Here is a 16,828-nt window from a genome sequence, read left to right as displayed (position 1 = left end):
GGCAGCAAGGAGGCGATCGCTACATGTAAGTGCCTTCCTATCAGGCCCAATAGGCCTGAACGCGCGGCATCTGTATACGGTTACAGACATTTTTCCTTCCATTGTAAGCTGGATCATCACAGAGAATCCTGAACCAGATGCACCAGTAGTTGTATCCTTATATTATTTTTATGTGGTGTGCAGCATTTTCCCTATAGTAGCTCCTCCAGCAACAGGCAGCGGGTTTTCTGGTTCCTCCTTGCCACTATGTCTCTCCTGTCTTTTCCGGTGTGGTGACGTGATGCATATTGGCAACGTCCCTACGCGTTTCGTCATGATGTCACAACTTCAGCAATATACCTCCATACACTGGTGAATTATTGAAGGGATTCTGCTGAAACTAACTCCAATAACAGTCTGAAAAGACAGGCCAGGGATGTTTTCATATTCCATGCACTGGCACTGGAATGAGGGAACTTAGTAGGACCATTCTCTAGATAGGCTCCAGTTTCTCACATAAAGAGGCTTACTACTGTATGTTGATGTCTATGGGGCAGCTTTGTCGGGCAAGGAGAGTGCGACTCCCTCACAATGTGCTAACGGTGTGTTTGATTGAGTATTATTGAATATATAAGAGCAATAGGCGAGCTCAGTAATGTTAAACCCATGTTACTCTGGGTTGCCCACAGCAAACATGGCTGCCGGTGCCTGACACCGTAGTCATGTGGTGAAACGTCACTCCTCCCCTCAGTCCTGTACAGTGGGAGGACGCAGGCAGGAAGTCACGTGGCCCCGGGTGTCACGGGGGAGGCGGCTGGTGTAGCCACTGCTTGTTCGGTTGGTGGGACGGTGATGGCGGCGACTGGGGAGACAACTTCTCCGGACTGGGAGTTTGATCGCTTTGATGACGGCTCTCAGAGTAAGCGAGGAGCCGGGCTGTGTAGGGAGTGTGATAGGAGGGTCCCCGGGTGTCACTCACACAGGCACTGAGTCCGGGGCACAGGTTGTGTGTGTGTGTGTGTGTGTGTGTGTGTGTGTGTGTGTGTGTGTGTGTGTGTGTGTGTGTGTGATATATATATATATATATATTATAAATCATGTCCAGCGACTGTTTGTGAGAGGGACACCCTCCTTGTCATCTCTCCAACCCTCTTGTACACAGCATCTACCCACAGGGGTTTCATGAGGTCACCCTTAATCTGCCCGCACAGACTGTCAGGGGGTCCCTCTCTGGCACACATTAATAACCCCCTTAGCTTCTGAGGGGATAACATGCCTAAACTCAGGCCCCCCCTCTCACATGCAGCACTTGTGCCAACAGGCTGGAGTGGGATCACCTCTTAAAAGAGATTTATCTCACTTATTGGGAACCGCTAGGTTGCTAGTGAGGACTGGGCTGTATTGCTAAATGTCACAATGTCATGTGTGAATTGTATTGGAAATACATTTTTATTCAAGCCTTTTCCGTTCTAGAGGGACTACAGAGCAATGAGTCTCCTTGGTACTAAATGGGTTAAAGGCAGTTAAGTGAAGTACAGTAGATTTACTAGCAGTGGTTCCTCTGTGGATCTATGATTTAATCTTCTTATGGTATAAGTAAAAGTCACCCTTTTATAGCCCTATGTAAAATGTAGTTTGCCTGGAAATGTAGGGGTTCATTTGATTTATTTACCCGCTGCCCCCCGAAGCTGAGAGAAGGCCAACAAATCTTATATCACCGTTACCAAATAAATAACATATGACATGGTACTGTTTTCTGAAATAAGACTGAGCAGTCTATTTACTGGTCTCTGCTGCAAAATTGGGGCAAAACCAGTGCATACAAACCATCTTAATATTTATCAAAGGAAAACCCCTTTAAAAGTAACTGGAGTTTTTCATTTTCATGCAAGTGTTGTCCCAGTTTTGCACCCAATACAGCACGGCCAGTCTTGGAGCTTTCACACAGCCCTCATATATTTTGGGGGGAAAAACAGATCCCAAACGCCTTCCTGATCTGTAATAATGAATTTCACGTTTCTCTGGTGTGTGCAGGAATTTGTTATATAAAGCCTCTGGCTTCTAAACGTCCAAAAGAACAAAACAAAAACTTGCTGAAAGTGCAAAAGACTTGCAGAGTTTTCAGCCTTCCTATCCTTTCAGTGCTTCCTGTATGGCAGCTGTTCTCATGTGAATAGAAGTCATGCTGAATGAATTCAGCTCATCCATGCCTTTTTGATTAGCTTGAATTGAATTAATGAGCGTGTGTGGCAGCAATCAGCAGAATCATGAAATACATTTCTATATAGAGCAGCAGCGTATGCCCAACTCCCCAGAACATGCACATGCTTTAGTGTTTAATTATACTGGGCATCTTTATTTTTATTGCTACTCACACATTCGCCTCACTTTTTGGAAACTCTGTATGGTAACGCTGGAGAGCTTAAAGTTTCTACCCTGTCCATGAAGTCTGTGGTTATCTGCTGGGAGAGATGTTGGTTCGTACTGTATAGGGATATTTTTCAGTCTCCTTGTCATAGAGCAGAGGCAAAATCTAGCATCCGATTTATCAAAGGAGGCTTTTCAAGGCTTATTCTTTAAATAAATGTGGTGCTATTTTATCAGTTGTGCAGCTTGGAGAATTTGATGATTAAACCTTGGATGCCTTGTACATGAACTGTCTGCTTTTTGAAATAGTATACCCGTTTGTATGTCTGAATTAAGTGACACTCTGTGTCACGCAGCATGTATATCTTCTACATAGACATTTTTTAAAAGATTTTTCTATTTTTAGTATTTTCCTATTCTCGTACATAATCTTATGGTTTTAGTGCTGGTTGTTTTCTATGTACTTATTGATGGAAGGCACCACATATGCTATACATCTGAGTTGTACATTTTTTTTCCCTGTAAAGATCATATGCTTGTCATGTGTGGTATTGTTAGTTTTTAACCTCGTCTGTAAAATGTTTGTTACAGGTTTTGCATTTACTGTGCCAGCTGTTCATTGACAAAACAATCTCTTTTTTTTTTCTCATCCTGTTCCTTGGTCCTATTTAATGATAAATCTGTTTATAATTGAAGCCTGGTTGTGCAAACAATTGACTAGGTGCTGCTTTACTTTTTCAGTTAAATGTAAGTTTCCCGGTAGTAACAATATTTAGAAATTGTCCTTGTGCTGTTTACTTAAGACCTATTGATCATACCTTTAAAATTTAAATTATTACAATAACTGCAGGCACAGAAGAGAATTTGTCACACAGGTGTGTGTGTGTTCTTTAATTTCACTTGCGCTACAGTAAACTGTAAACAGTAAACTGTTGTGCTAAGTGTCACTATGGCTGTATTGTACTGTTTATTGGGACAGTAATTGTATTGTGTGATTAAAGGTTTGACTGTCTTGAGACAACACTGCCTTGGGCATGTAATACTCTATAATAGAGACTTTGAAGTCTAGTTAAGATGGTAAATGACACGTGACTTCCAATAAATAAAGCATGAACAAGCTTTCAGATTGGTTTCTCTTATGATTGACATATATGATCTAATCCTTAATCGGCTTTTCACCAGTAGTCGTACATTTTGCCAATATTTGGAAATCTTTTTAGTGTTATTGAAACAGTTATATATTGTGAAAGTGGAAGGAGTGATTGAGAAATCAAATGGCTCTTCTCTTATGCAATATCTATCATCCTCTTACCATATTATTAAAACATCCCATTTATATGCAAACTGTTTACATTGGCTTATTTTTTTAAATATTATTTTTAACTGTTGTGGAGTCAATCATCTGTTACAGGTTTTCCACACTAGGCTTATAAAACCGCAATCCCCTTCAGCCTATGTGACCCATATAATGTTAGTATCTTGCCCCTTAGCATGGCGTGCTTTTCTCCAGGGTTAAAAATCATCATATTTCTTAATCATTGGCTTCTGAGGTTACCATTGAAAAATCATAAGTACACATATCATCTGTTATTTTTTTTTTTGAAGACCGTTGATTACAGAAAATATATCAGAATGAGTTATTAGTTCTCTCTTAAAGGCATTGGTTATAAGAGGTATTATAATGTATGGGCATTGACTTGGGTTCACACATGCAGAATTAAACAACTTGCTGCTCTACCCTAATGGGAAGCATGGACAACAATGCACTACCGATTGTGTGGGACTTAATGAACTTTCATAATCTTGCTTGTGTCTTTGCTGTTGAAACTTGGGTATAGAAACACCTGGGGCACTGTATGCAAATTGAATTATTTCTTAAACTTTTTCACAAAACCGTGGAAACTGTCAGTGATGTTAAAATATGTAACAGAACTTCTGGTTAATTACTACCACATCAGGTGGCAAAAAAACCCCCACTTGATTTAATTTAGACCTGATACAGGCTGCCCTGCCAGCAAAAATATTCAGAGCGATAATAATGAGAACATTTCTCAGATTTAGCTGTAGGAAGTGGTAAGATTTATCATTTTGTAAGATATTGTCTTTGTTCCTCCACAGAAATTCATGCTGAGGTCCAACTCAAGAACTATGGGAAATTTCTTGAGGAATATACATCTCAGCTTCGGAGAATTGAAAGAGCTCTGGACGATTCCATTGGTGATGTTTGGGACTTCAGTCTTGATCCAATAGCATTAAAGGTTTGAAAGCTTTTTTCTTTTTTCTTTTATGTTTGTTGTAGTAACACACAATACACACGGGGCCGATTAAGGTGTCCATCTCTGTGTAGCCAAATATGTAACCTGTAAGCAGTGTGTTGCTCGTATAATAACACTCTTTATAGTAGGACCAATAGGAACTGTGTGCGAATTGGAAGCTGCAACGTTATTGGTTGCAGCTTCCTACTTGCTGACACCAGTTGCCATGTTCTACATAAAGGAGCACCGTATGCATCTCGTGAACCAGGGGCTTAAAGTAACATCATTCAGCTATGGAGAACGTTCTGGTTGGTTGATAGTAGAGCATTTTTTTTGTGCTCTCACTATATTTTCCGAAGTGATACTGGGACTTTAACTGGAAGAGATGTACAGTGACTGGGAAGTCTGCTAAGTTAGTTGGCTGGTTAGTTACAAATGGTTGGCAAGTATATTTAAAATATAATTGTACCCTCTGGAGAGTGTACTTAAAATATGGTTAACTTATATATTGGGTGAACCCTGTATAAATACAAATTGCTAGCCCTGATTTATAGATGCCGCAATATGAGGTCAAGGTAAAAAAAAAAAAAAAAAGGTTTTATATATGTATTATTTTCTTTCTGTCGTACAGATGACTAGATTTTTTTAGTTTTTTTATAACACTGGCATCATTTAATAAAGCTGCATTGTAGGTTTTGTCAACCGCTCTGTTGTTCGGTCTCCTATTTCATCAAAATGTAAATTCAGTGATAGATGATACATTACATTTTCCCCGTAGGGTTCACCTTGTTGGTGTAACCAGCGAATTTGATCGGTTCATCGTCTGTTTTGCACCAACATCACGGCTTCTTGCCACTTTTTACCTTCGGTGATATCACAGGCTCATCATATTCTTTGGCATTATTTAAAAATGAATGCCAACTAATATTAAAAAAACTAAACAACGTTTGCAATGCACATTAAGGTTTTAAATGCGTTCCTTTATGAAAACACTGTAGTATCATTTATGTTATAAGTCTGTAATACTATTTTAGTTTAATTTTTTTATTAAGCTGAAAAATTTGTTAACGACCAAACTAGCTTTGGTTGCGTTTCCTGAGTGCTTGTTTTCAGTTAATCCTTGAGCTGTCATATGACAATTGTTTGTTTGTGCTTTTGTAGATTAATTTCTTGGCTTCACTGTTAACATATATCCTGTGTAAGAGGGGCTGGGAAGTCCATATGTGAAGATTAGGTTTTCTTTTGGTGGATAATAGAAAACCTTAGGACCTCAGAAGTTTAGTTATACATAGTGCACCTCAAGATATATAATACTTTAATCTTTCTCTCAGACTAAAAGCCATTAAGTTGATTTTGACATCAAATAGATTTTTTTTTTTTTGCAAATGTTGTTGCTCCGAAATATTGATATTAATACAGGTAGGACAGAAGTTCCGTTCTGTTTTTCTTAGAAATGGAATCTTCAAACAAATTGCTGTGATTTTTTGTCACACTTAAGTACTGTGTCCAAAGAAAGGCAAATCATGAAAATAATGATGATGGATTTTAACTTGCTGTAACCGAGATTATCTCCATGTCTTGGCATTACATACTCCATAATACCTAGCAGTTGTTTAATAGGAGCCATTGTGTAGTTTTTACTTTTAGCACTTTTGGGTTACATAAAGTTATCCAACTCTTAGCCTTGTGTACACAGTCACAGCTGTGCTAAACTTTCTCCCTGCCCTTCTGATTAACAAGGTTGTAGATTTTTCTCAACTGGATGAAAATGATCCTTGTGTCTGTGTTGGGTAAACTTGTCGTCATCTGATACTGACTTGTTTGTTGTAGAGACATCAGCATGCAATTGTTTTGTATCCACTGACAGAGTGCATTTATAGAGTGTCCTGCTTGACAGTTTTTGTTTAAGCTGTGGTGATGTCATACTCTGCACTATTCCAGACTGTAGATTTTTTTTTTTATTATTATTATTTTTTTTAACATGGAAACATAGTATTTGACGGCAGATGAGAACTATTTGCCTCACAAATTCTGCCAATTTTCCAATTTACTGTATAAGCTCAGATCCTATTTGATCCTTGGCTTTTTTTCATATTTAAAATCACCTTATGTCTATCCCAAGCATGTTTGAATTCCCTTGCTGTATTGGCCCTTACCACCTCTGTTGGGAGTCTATTACACTAATCTACCATCCTTTCCGTGAAGCGATACTTCCTCACATTCCCCCTTCGCCTGCAGCTTCAGACAGGGACCTCTTGTTCCAGCAGTTCTTTCTCTGAAATAAAAAAGAAACAAAAAACAGCGCAAAACCGCATGGTGAAGTATATCAAAAATATATTATTAGATTAAAATGGTGAGTATTCAGCGTACATTGAGTAGAAATAACGACGCGACCCTGAAGTCGGGGCTCCCGCATGCCAGTGTTCCCGGGAGGAACCCTCTGCTGATGAGGTTGAGACTGAAGGATAGACGGAGTTTGTAAGACACTGCTTACCTGAAACGTGGAGCTGGCATCACGAATTTCCCTGACAAGGATTACCAGTGTTCTTCGCCATCTGCCGCAGTGTGGTAACCTGTTGTGTAACATACACTCAATGCGCTCGTTCTTTTTACTCAATGTACGGTGAATACTCACCATTTTAATGTAATAATATATTTTTGATATACTTGACCATGCGGTTTTGCGCTTTTTTTTGTTTTTTGTCTAGTGCTGTCAGTGTCGAGCCACCCTAAATTAATACAGCTGCAGCCACCAATTGTTATCACAGATATTGTATGTTTTATTATATACTTTAAGGTTAAAGGTCATACTAAGGTGCACTTGGTTAATACTTTAATTATACTCACAGGGGTTTAATATATATTATAGTTCTTTTTAGTTGCGCACTGTATTTCTTTCACCTTTCTCTGAAATATATATATATATATATAACGTTTCAATCCTGTCCTCTCCTCCTCCTCCTCTTGCTCTAAGCTGTAAATGTTGGCTATTCTGACCTGATGGACAACATTCTTCTCGCTTTCGATGTGTGAATGAGGTTCAGCAATGCCTGTAGCTGCCCTACCCTACATACTGTATATGGTCTGATGTTGTCAGCCTTCTGACATCTGCATCTCCCTCGCCAAATATCAAGCTTCATGCAACTATGCAATTGTTCTTAAGGCAGGCAGAAAGCTAGAGTTTTTCAAAATGTATTAGATGAATGTTTTGGGGCTGAAAGTATAAAATGCTGTTGGTATGCTATAGTTTAATGTGTGAGTAACTTGAAATTGTAAAAGGCAAAGTTATAGGTTGCTTACAATTTAGTTCAACACCATGCAGTCTTGTTTCGATAAAAGCGCAGCAAAGAAAATCAAACCAAGAGGTTACATCCTTTTTTGCAGACTTATAGTGGCGAGAAAAAGTTTGTGAACCCCCTAGGATTTTCACATATTTCACAGCTCAAATGTTATTAGATCTTAATCAAAGTTCTTATAGATAAAGATAACCTGATCAAGCAAACACAAAAGCGTGATACTTCTTCAACATTTTATTTATCCACAAATGATTCAACATTCAATATCCATGAGTGAAAAAGTATGTGAACCTTTAGTTTCAGTACCTGGTGGCACCTCCTTGGGCAATAATGACTTTAACTTAGCGTTTCCTGTAACTGCTGGTCAGTCACACATCGGTTTAAAAGAATTTTGTCCCATTCCTTCTTACAGAACTGCTTCAACCTCAATGACCATTTGAGGGCTTCCTTGCATGGACAGCTCGCTTCAGGTCCTGTCACATTTCGATGAGGTTTAGGTCCAGACTTTGATTAAGCCATTCTAAAACTCGGAATTTCTTCTGCAGCTATTCTTTTGTAGATTTGCCTGTATGCTTAGGATCATTGTCTTGCTGCATGTCCGACTTTCGATTCAGTTTCATCTCACGGACAGATGGCCTGACACTCTCCACAGAATCTTCTGCTGCAATGCAGATTTCATTTTTGTGTCAATGATGACAAGCTGTCCAGGTCCTGAGGCAGCATAAGCAGCCCCAAACCATCACACATTCCACCACCATGCTTGATGGTTGGGATGAGGGGGTTCTGTTCAAACGCAGTGTTTGGTTTTCGCAAAAACATAGTTTCTCATTGAGGCCAAAAAGCTCTACCTTTTTGATTCGTCTATCCAGTGAACATTGTTCCATAACTCTTGTGGATCATCCATGTGCTCTTTGGTGAACTTCAGATGGGCAGCACTGTTCATTTTAGAGAACAGTGGTTTCCTCCTGGCTATCCTTCCATGAAGACTATTCTTGTTCAGTCTTTTTCTTATAGTTGTCATGAACACTCACATTAGCCAAGGCGAGAGTGGTCTGCAGATCCTTGGATGTTACTCTGGGTTTCTTTGTGACTTTGTGGATGATTTGCCTGGTTGTTCTTGGAAAGATTTCAGTAGCATGATCGCTCCTGGGTAGAGTGACTATGGTCTTGCACTTACTCCATTTGCAGACTATCAGTGGATTGGTGGAGCCCCAAATCCTTAGAAATTGGTTTGTAAAACTTTCTAGACTGAGCATCAATAACTGTTTTTCTGAGGTCCTCATATTTTCTTTTGATCGTGGCATGATGTTTCCACACACCTGTATGGTGAAGACCAAACTTAAAGTTTCTGATCTTTATATAGGATTGGGCCTCACAAACTTACACTTTAAGATCTACCTAATATTTAAATACCTGATTATAATTATCTCCTTTTAATTTTGCTGATAAAACCAGGGTTTCACTTACTTTTACACATACTCTGACTCTACTCATTGTCTACTTCATACATCATTTTGTTTCAAAAGACGTGGAATGGTTTAATATAAACCCTATTGGATATTTAAGAAAAGACTGGTTTTGATTCAAGAAGGTTATCATGGAAAATCTGTGGAATTTCCTCTCCACTGTATGTAGCTAGTGAAAATGAAATATTTTATTTTTTACACATTGATGAAAACATTTAAGGAAAATTACTTAAACACCACATTATATTGAAAAGGTAGAGCAAAAATACAGCTTACAATTAAAAGGCATTGGTATAGCAGACCACCCATTGAGTAACTTAAATGTCGGGCTTTGTGAACAAGGTAATGCGTGTTTGCTACTGCAAGTGGTGATCAGGGGAGAGGAAATACACTGCTATGTGGTGATTGTTGTGCTCAAAGTGACTTAAAGTTGTGTTACTGTCACTGACCTAAAAAAATGTTTAAAAAAATAATATATATCCTTATTTCAAAAATTTGAAAGCAATATTGGTGCTGTCAAACTAAAAGGGAGGAAATGCTTTCTAAAATCGCTACACTTTACATTAAAAAGAAAGTACAGTTCTAAGTGTGTAAGTAGTGTTGGTGGGCAAATAAAGTGTTAGTGGTATATTGGTGCCATCTAGCAGCATCCCACTGTTTATTTTGTGCAAAATAATGTTTTAATACTGAAGAAAATGTTTTGTGTGCACTGTATGCATGTATGGAAAATAAATGTGCCTACCTTTCTATGTTTTACCCAATCTCAGCTTGTGCCCTATGAGCAGTCTTCTCTCCTTGAGCTCATCCGAACAGAAAACAAGGTAACCACATTCACACACACCACACACACACACACACACACACCACACACACACACACACACACACACACACACACACACACACACACACACACACACACACACACACACACACACACACACACACACACACACACACACACAGAAATGACCAGAGAAAAATGAAAGCATTGTACCTAAATGCAGCCAACTTTTTTTTTTTTTTTTTTTTAAGTGAAACTTCTTTGCAGGCACCAAATTTGTTTTCCAGGAGGTGGAAGTAGGTTATGGAAGTGACGTCAGTGCTGGCAGATGGGCAGTGACAACGCTTACCTCACCAACAGTTTGCGCATGCGCAATCGTCCACAGCAACCAGCACAAGCGCTGAGGGATCCCTCTGCCAGCGCATGCGCATAGACATGCGGCTCTGTCAGCACATTTGCACACCGACGGAACCAACAGTGCATGCGTATAGACAGTTGTCCCATCAACGCATGCGCAGAGGCTCCAATCACCAACATCTCAGTTCGCGTGCACGCACAGCTACACACACGATCGCGCGAAGCAGCTGCCAACCCGTTGATGCAGGTGAAATTGACATCATGCACCCACAGGAGCGCCCGGCGAATGCGCTGAGGGGAGATACAAACACACACTCTCTGGCTACACACCCACACACACTCTCTCTGGCTACACACACAGCCATACACTCTGGCACCACACACCACACACACACACACTCTGGCTACACACACCACACACATTCTGGCTACACACATGCTTTACACACATTCTGGCTACACACACAACTACGCACATGCCACACACACACACACACACACACATGCACACACACTCTGGCAACACTCACATTCTGTCTGCACACACATTCACATTCTTGCTAAACACACACTCACATTCTGGCTACACACATTCTGGCTACACACATTCTGGCTACACACTTACACACATACTCACATTCTGGCTACACACTTACACACATTCTGGCTACACACATACACACATTCTGGCTACACACATACACACATTCTGGATACACACATACACATACACACACACATACATTCTGGCTACACTACACGCGACACACTCTGGCAACGCACACACACTGGCTACCCACACACACCATTTACAATAAAAAAGCCAAAAGTGAAAAATATGCAGTGTGTAAACATAAGATATAGATTACTATAACATCGTCCGTGTAATGATTATTAAACAAAAAGGTGTGTGGCGAGCACATGCTTTTTAAGTGAAACTTCTTTGTGTTTTGTCACTAAAATTGTAATTATACTCTCAAAAGTCTTTAATTCAATCAAAAACATCAAAATACAATTTCAGTCACAAAAGACAAAAGTTTCACTTAAAATGCGCATGCTTGCCACACACCTTATTTATTTTTTTAATAAACTTTCTCAACATGCAGGTGCAAACGCTTTACTACTGTATATACAGGTATTGCCTCTGACACAGAATACACATCCTACATTTACATTGTAATATTTTAAAATTATTAAACAATACTTCAAAGCACAACTGAAATGTAGAAATTTGGCATGTAGGTCTTACTCTTGAGCAGCCTCCGTTTCACCAACCAATACTTCTGTCCTTCAAACGAGGGCAATTTGTGAAGGTTACTGGTTTGCTGCTTACAGTTTTTCTTGGAAGCCTTGGTTTAATCTTATCATGTGCTGATTGCAATTCATTATATCTGCAAGTTCGTTTCCTGATTATAATTAACAGTGATGATAAAAGCAGCTGAAAATCATCACACAGATAACATTTCATTGAAGTCATTCTTTTCCCCTTCTATCCTTTTGAATGTCACGAGCTCACTGGTACATTTATACGTGCTTCATTTCCACACTGTACATATTGCTTTGTCACCTACTACACTGTTATAAAGGCTGTCCCTCCTAAAAAAAGGTTAAATAGATGCAGGAAAGGAAGATACTCCCACATGATTATTTCTCCTTGCTACTCATAATAAGCATGGAGTACAGAGTAAAAAGACCATTTTGAATAGTTGCCTTGACTATGATTACCTTTTTCACATTTCATGTTTGTATCTGATCATCACTTACTTTCTGTGTTGACATTGCACATTCGGTTTCCCCTTGTAAAGCATTGAGACAACTGCCTGCACCATACACTGTCCAATAAAACAGATGCACTAATACATTAAAGAGGGGAATAATTCCCTGAAAAAAGTGCTATTTTTTAGAAACACAGTAACTGATAACAGCAGAGTCTCTTTGGCTGCAGCTTTTACTACATATTTTGTAACCCTCATTTGTTATCATGCTTTTTTGAACAGCGTCACAAAGATTGCCAGTATGTTCTGTTTTAATCATTTATAGTCATCTGAAGCACATTGAAAAGCTGTATTTTTAGTGCTGCTAACATATCCCTATAGTACTCTACAAAGTGAATTATTTTTTTCCTTTGTAAACCCCCATTCTTTTGTCTGCTTCCCCTAGTTTTAAATTTCTGATGGTTACATTTAACTGGAGATTTTTAGCCCTGTTTTTTTTTTTTTTTCTTTTTAAATTTAGGTTTTGAATAAAATCATAACTGTATATGCTGCTCTATGCTGTGAAATTAAGAAGCTTAAATTTGAGGTAAGAAGTTTAATGTAATAATTGTGGTGGTATTTACATTGGTCATATTTGGCATGTGCAGAATATTGTCCCACCATGCTACTTTTTCTCTCTTTGCTTTCCTAGCACTAAATGTACTTGACTTCAATTGGCACTGCTATATTTTGAAATACTTTCACTAGTAGCAAGGCCACAGCCACTGGAATGTACTTGGATACCATTCTAAAGTTGGTCTGAGTTGGAACGTTTAAAGTTGAACGTTTGGTTCCGTTTAGTTTTCTATAATTTGTACATTTGAGTGTTGAATTTTAGAAGACATAACCCAATGTGGCCAAGCAACTAAGAAACCCAAATATACATGTAAATTACAAACCGTTTTGTCCCAGTGATGACTGCAAGACATTAAGCAACACAATGTGAAGCTCTCCAGCACTGAATTAGTTATTTTAGCATATCCATAAGTGCCAGGACAATGATATTTTCAATAGTAAATTGGAATGCTTATGAGCGGTAACAATTTGGTTTGACGAGCTTCTGTGCCTTTTATGTAGTTTTAAACTGCTCCAGATTTGTAATTTTGTCTTTAAAACAGACCTCATTAATGTTTTTTTTTTTTCTTGTTTTCTTCCATGTCAGGCTGAAACAAAGTTCTATAATGGCCTCTTATTCTACGGAGAAGGAGGTAATTGCCTTTGCTACTACTAGATTTCACTGGTATGTAAGCTGTGCTGTCTGCAGGAGTACTGTAAATTAAGACCCCATGAATCAAGGTCTTCAGCGTCTAAAACAAATCCTCTTTCCATTAAAAACCTAGCTTGGTTAAGATTGGTTCCTGCAGCAGAAATTCTGTAGAAATGAGACTGATGCTTTTCTTTTTCCTTACAAAAGCTGCTGAATCGAGCCGGGTGGAAGGGGATTCCCAAATCCAGATGGGAAGGTTTGTTTCATTCTTGCAGGTAAACTTCCTTCCAGGATTATTCTGCTTTATTTTTTATTGTACAGGACATGAATGTTTACACCCTGTCATCCTATATCATTTACATTGCACAGTAGCAGATTGGACCTACATTTACTTATTGCCACTACCACATTTCTGCATCCTTGTTATTGTTATGCTCTAATACCTTTTGATCCGCTCTCCCTTCTTATTGATGCCCATTAGTGTGAACATCATCTGATTTTAGGGGGGTCAGACATACTTTACCTGAATCAATCTTTGTACTATTCACCAGTGCATGTCAGGAAAGTGTATTTTTAACATAATGGTAATAATAAAAAAAATGAAATAAAATAATTGTAATTGCAGTTGGTTTGCTCTCTATGCTTTGCTAACTAATCCCCTCTACATGGCGACATTGCACTTTATCGGAATCGGGCACATAGATGCGCATGAATCAAGGGCCGGTACGAGTTCTCTCATGCCTGTTCCCATTGGCTTGGATAGACGTTAACGCTGGAACGGGTGCAGTAACTTTTACTGGCCCTTGATAAATGTGCCCCCATAATGTTTGCTTGGGTGATTTGCCTGCTATACTTTTTCCTCTGAGTCTCATATCACATGGAAATGACACTCCGTGCTGATTGGCACATTATTTTGCCTTTAATTTGATTAAAACTACTTTCACAAAAGCAAGCAGTCAGCCTTTCTTTTTCTCCAGACACTTTGGGTATAAAAACAGCACAATACAAGGCGCTGAGTTGCTGTTTCTCCACAAAGGACCCCTGTTTTTATGATCAAGCTGTTGAGGTTCCCCATCCATTTATAGCTATTTTCATTCTAGTTCGTATAAAATAAGTTGGAATCTGTAAAACTGTCAGACTGCACAATAATGTAAAATTGAAGTTAACTCATTTGGAATAGATCAATGTATCACAGGTCCCTAAAGCAGCCGTCCACACTGCTGGTTGTTTTTTGGGGTGGGGGATATTTTTTTATTAGCTAAACGAGGAGGTCCCTCGGTGGCACAAAAAACCCTACAACCATCTCTGGATCTGCAGGGTCCCGGAGTAGGGGGGAGCGCTGGTCTGCTGTGTGGGGAGCTCTGGATGTTTAGGTCAATTTAAGGAATACATTTAAAAAAATGGTTGCTTCTGCTTTAAGCTAAAAATAAATGGAGGGAAGGAGCTCCAATGAACCATTGGTATTTGGTATTATTTGAAGCCTTTATTGGTATCGGAGGTCACAAACTTAATGATTGGGACCTCTGAAATTGAAGTTTAACTAACTAGTAGTCTGTGTATTTTTTTGATTTATTTTGTTAGGAGGAAAGAGCGTTTATTTCATGCTAAAATTGTACCAGTTATGCGAGTACTTCTGCTTCCTTAGTATGACATCAGATAATCCCCTCGTAAGGTTGTTTTCCGCAATGTATATATTAATATACGTTAATTTAAATGTGGTCTAAAATAACATTGTATTTAATTGACCTTCGCCACCTAATCTTTAAGATCCAAGAGATTGTGATTGTTCTAATAGTTGGTAATCTTCCATATAACCAGAAATCTCTGCATCACCAGGACTTCCCAATCTGTACCCATTATTTCATGCTCCCAAAATATAATACCAATTTGTCTATCTTGATTTTTTTTTTTTTTTTTTTAATAAACCCAATACATGTTATAGTGATATGCAGTGTTCGACAAACCTATACATTTGCTCGCCCCGGGCGAGTGGATTTAACCCCCGGGTGAGTAAATATTGGCCCAAGCAGCACACGTTTGGTACTAGGTGGCGAGTAGATTTTTTTGTGTGGCGAGTAGATTTTTTTGTGTGGCGAGTAGATTTTTTTGGTGATTAGTCAACCACTGGTGATATGTAACAGAGATGCAAACCATGGAAATGGCTCTCCTGTTTAAATTCCATGCTGCTGTCCTGTGACTGTCACTAGTTAATATCACTGAGGACTATGTTACAGTCTGTTTATGGTGGTAGTACTTGTTGGTAGACCTTTGTTGTATCGCACTGCATATCGTCAAGTCTTATGCTTCATAGACTCACTTTTTTCATTAGTCAATAATTGTTTGACATTTCATTTCTTTACAGGAACTCTCTTGCTTTGTTACGCGATGTTACGAAGTCGTGATGAATGTTGTCCATCAGTTAGCTGCCCTGTACACAAGCAACAGGTAGTTGGTCCATTTGATCTTACAAAACAGTCTCCCACCCCCCACTTGAGAGCTTTTTCCAGGCCGTACAGTATATTAGCTCTGGAATTTGCCTTCCTGCAACATCACTCCCGACCTCATGCCCTCCCCCCCCCCTTCACTCATATTAAATGTGCTCTAAAAACTCTTTGAAGTAGCCTATCCAGCATTATCTGCTCATGCTTCCTCCTCCTAACTCTGCCGTGACTCTTATCACATGAGAGAATTCCAGCTGCCAGCTTTACATCGAGCAGCCATAGACCCTCAACCACATCAACATCTTCCCCGTAAAACTTCCATTCTTTCTCCCTTTTAGATCTCTAGCTCTTTGTGGCAGTCGCATCTTGCCTATTGGATCAATAATTTGTAATGTTGTAATATTTCTTGTATGTTTTTATAGTCATAGTCTTTCATACCCCATTAGACTGTGCTGCCGTTGGTGTCACAAATAAAAGCCGATAACAATATTAAAATACAAATATCTTTTCTTACAGAAATGAACCCAAGATTATTGAGACCACAGGAGTTCATTTTCAGGTAAAAAGTATGAAGTAGTCTGTTTAATGAAAAGAATAAAATTTGTTTACCAAGTAGTGATTCAAACTCCTTTAAACATAGAAAAAAAAGCATGTACGGTCTATAAATTAGGAGTCCTAAAACATTCTTAGATATCAATTTCTTAAATCCTGCACAACTACATCTATAAAGACCTCTTTGGATGGCCCATAAATACCAGCACATCTTGCACTGAATCTAGGGCAAGCGCATAAAGATGTACATCGCAGTAAAGGGGGAGCTTTGGGTCGCCAACGTCCCACAGAATTAGGGGAGCATTTCATAATATTAAAATAGGCATCTTTCATTTCTAGATCCTGCTATTTAAATGTACTATTTTAATGCT

At 38.9% G+C, this 16,828-nt stretch overlaps 1 protein-coding gene across 1 annotated transcript in view; it reads left to right on the top strand.

The window, feature by feature from the left end:
- Positions 1–749: 749 nt before the first annotated feature.
- The window catches only part of WASHC4 (WASH complex subunit 4), a 45,967-nt gene continuing 29,888 nt past the window's right edge, over positions 750–16,828 (top strand). The window contains exons 1-8 of the mRNA XM_075600570.1: positions 750–898; positions 4,465–4,604; positions 10,131–10,184; positions 12,739–12,804; positions 13,420–13,465; positions 13,672–13,739; positions 15,827–15,909; positions 16,422–16,464. Coding sequence (XP_075456685.1) covers positions 832–898; positions 4,465–4,604; positions 10,131–10,184; positions 12,739–12,804; positions 13,420–13,465; positions 13,672–13,739; positions 15,827–15,909; positions 16,422–16,464 — 567 coding nt within the window. The 5' untranslated portion in view covers positions 750–831. The remainder of the gene's footprint in view (positions 899–4,464; positions 4,605–10,130; positions 10,185–12,738; positions 12,805–13,419; positions 13,466–13,671; positions 13,740–15,826; positions 15,910–16,421; positions 16,465–16,828) is intronic.

The sequence above is a fragment of the Ascaphus truei genome, chromosome 5 (genome assembly GCF_040206685.1).
Source record: "Ascaphus truei isolate aAscTru1 chromosome 5, aAscTru1.hap1, whole genome shotgun sequence".
Lineage (NCBI taxonomy): Eukaryota > Metazoa > Chordata > Amphibia > Anura > Ascaphidae > Ascaphus > Ascaphus truei.
The sequence above is the reverse complement of the archived record's forward strand: the minus strand, read 5'-3'. Positions and strand labels throughout refer to the sequence as shown.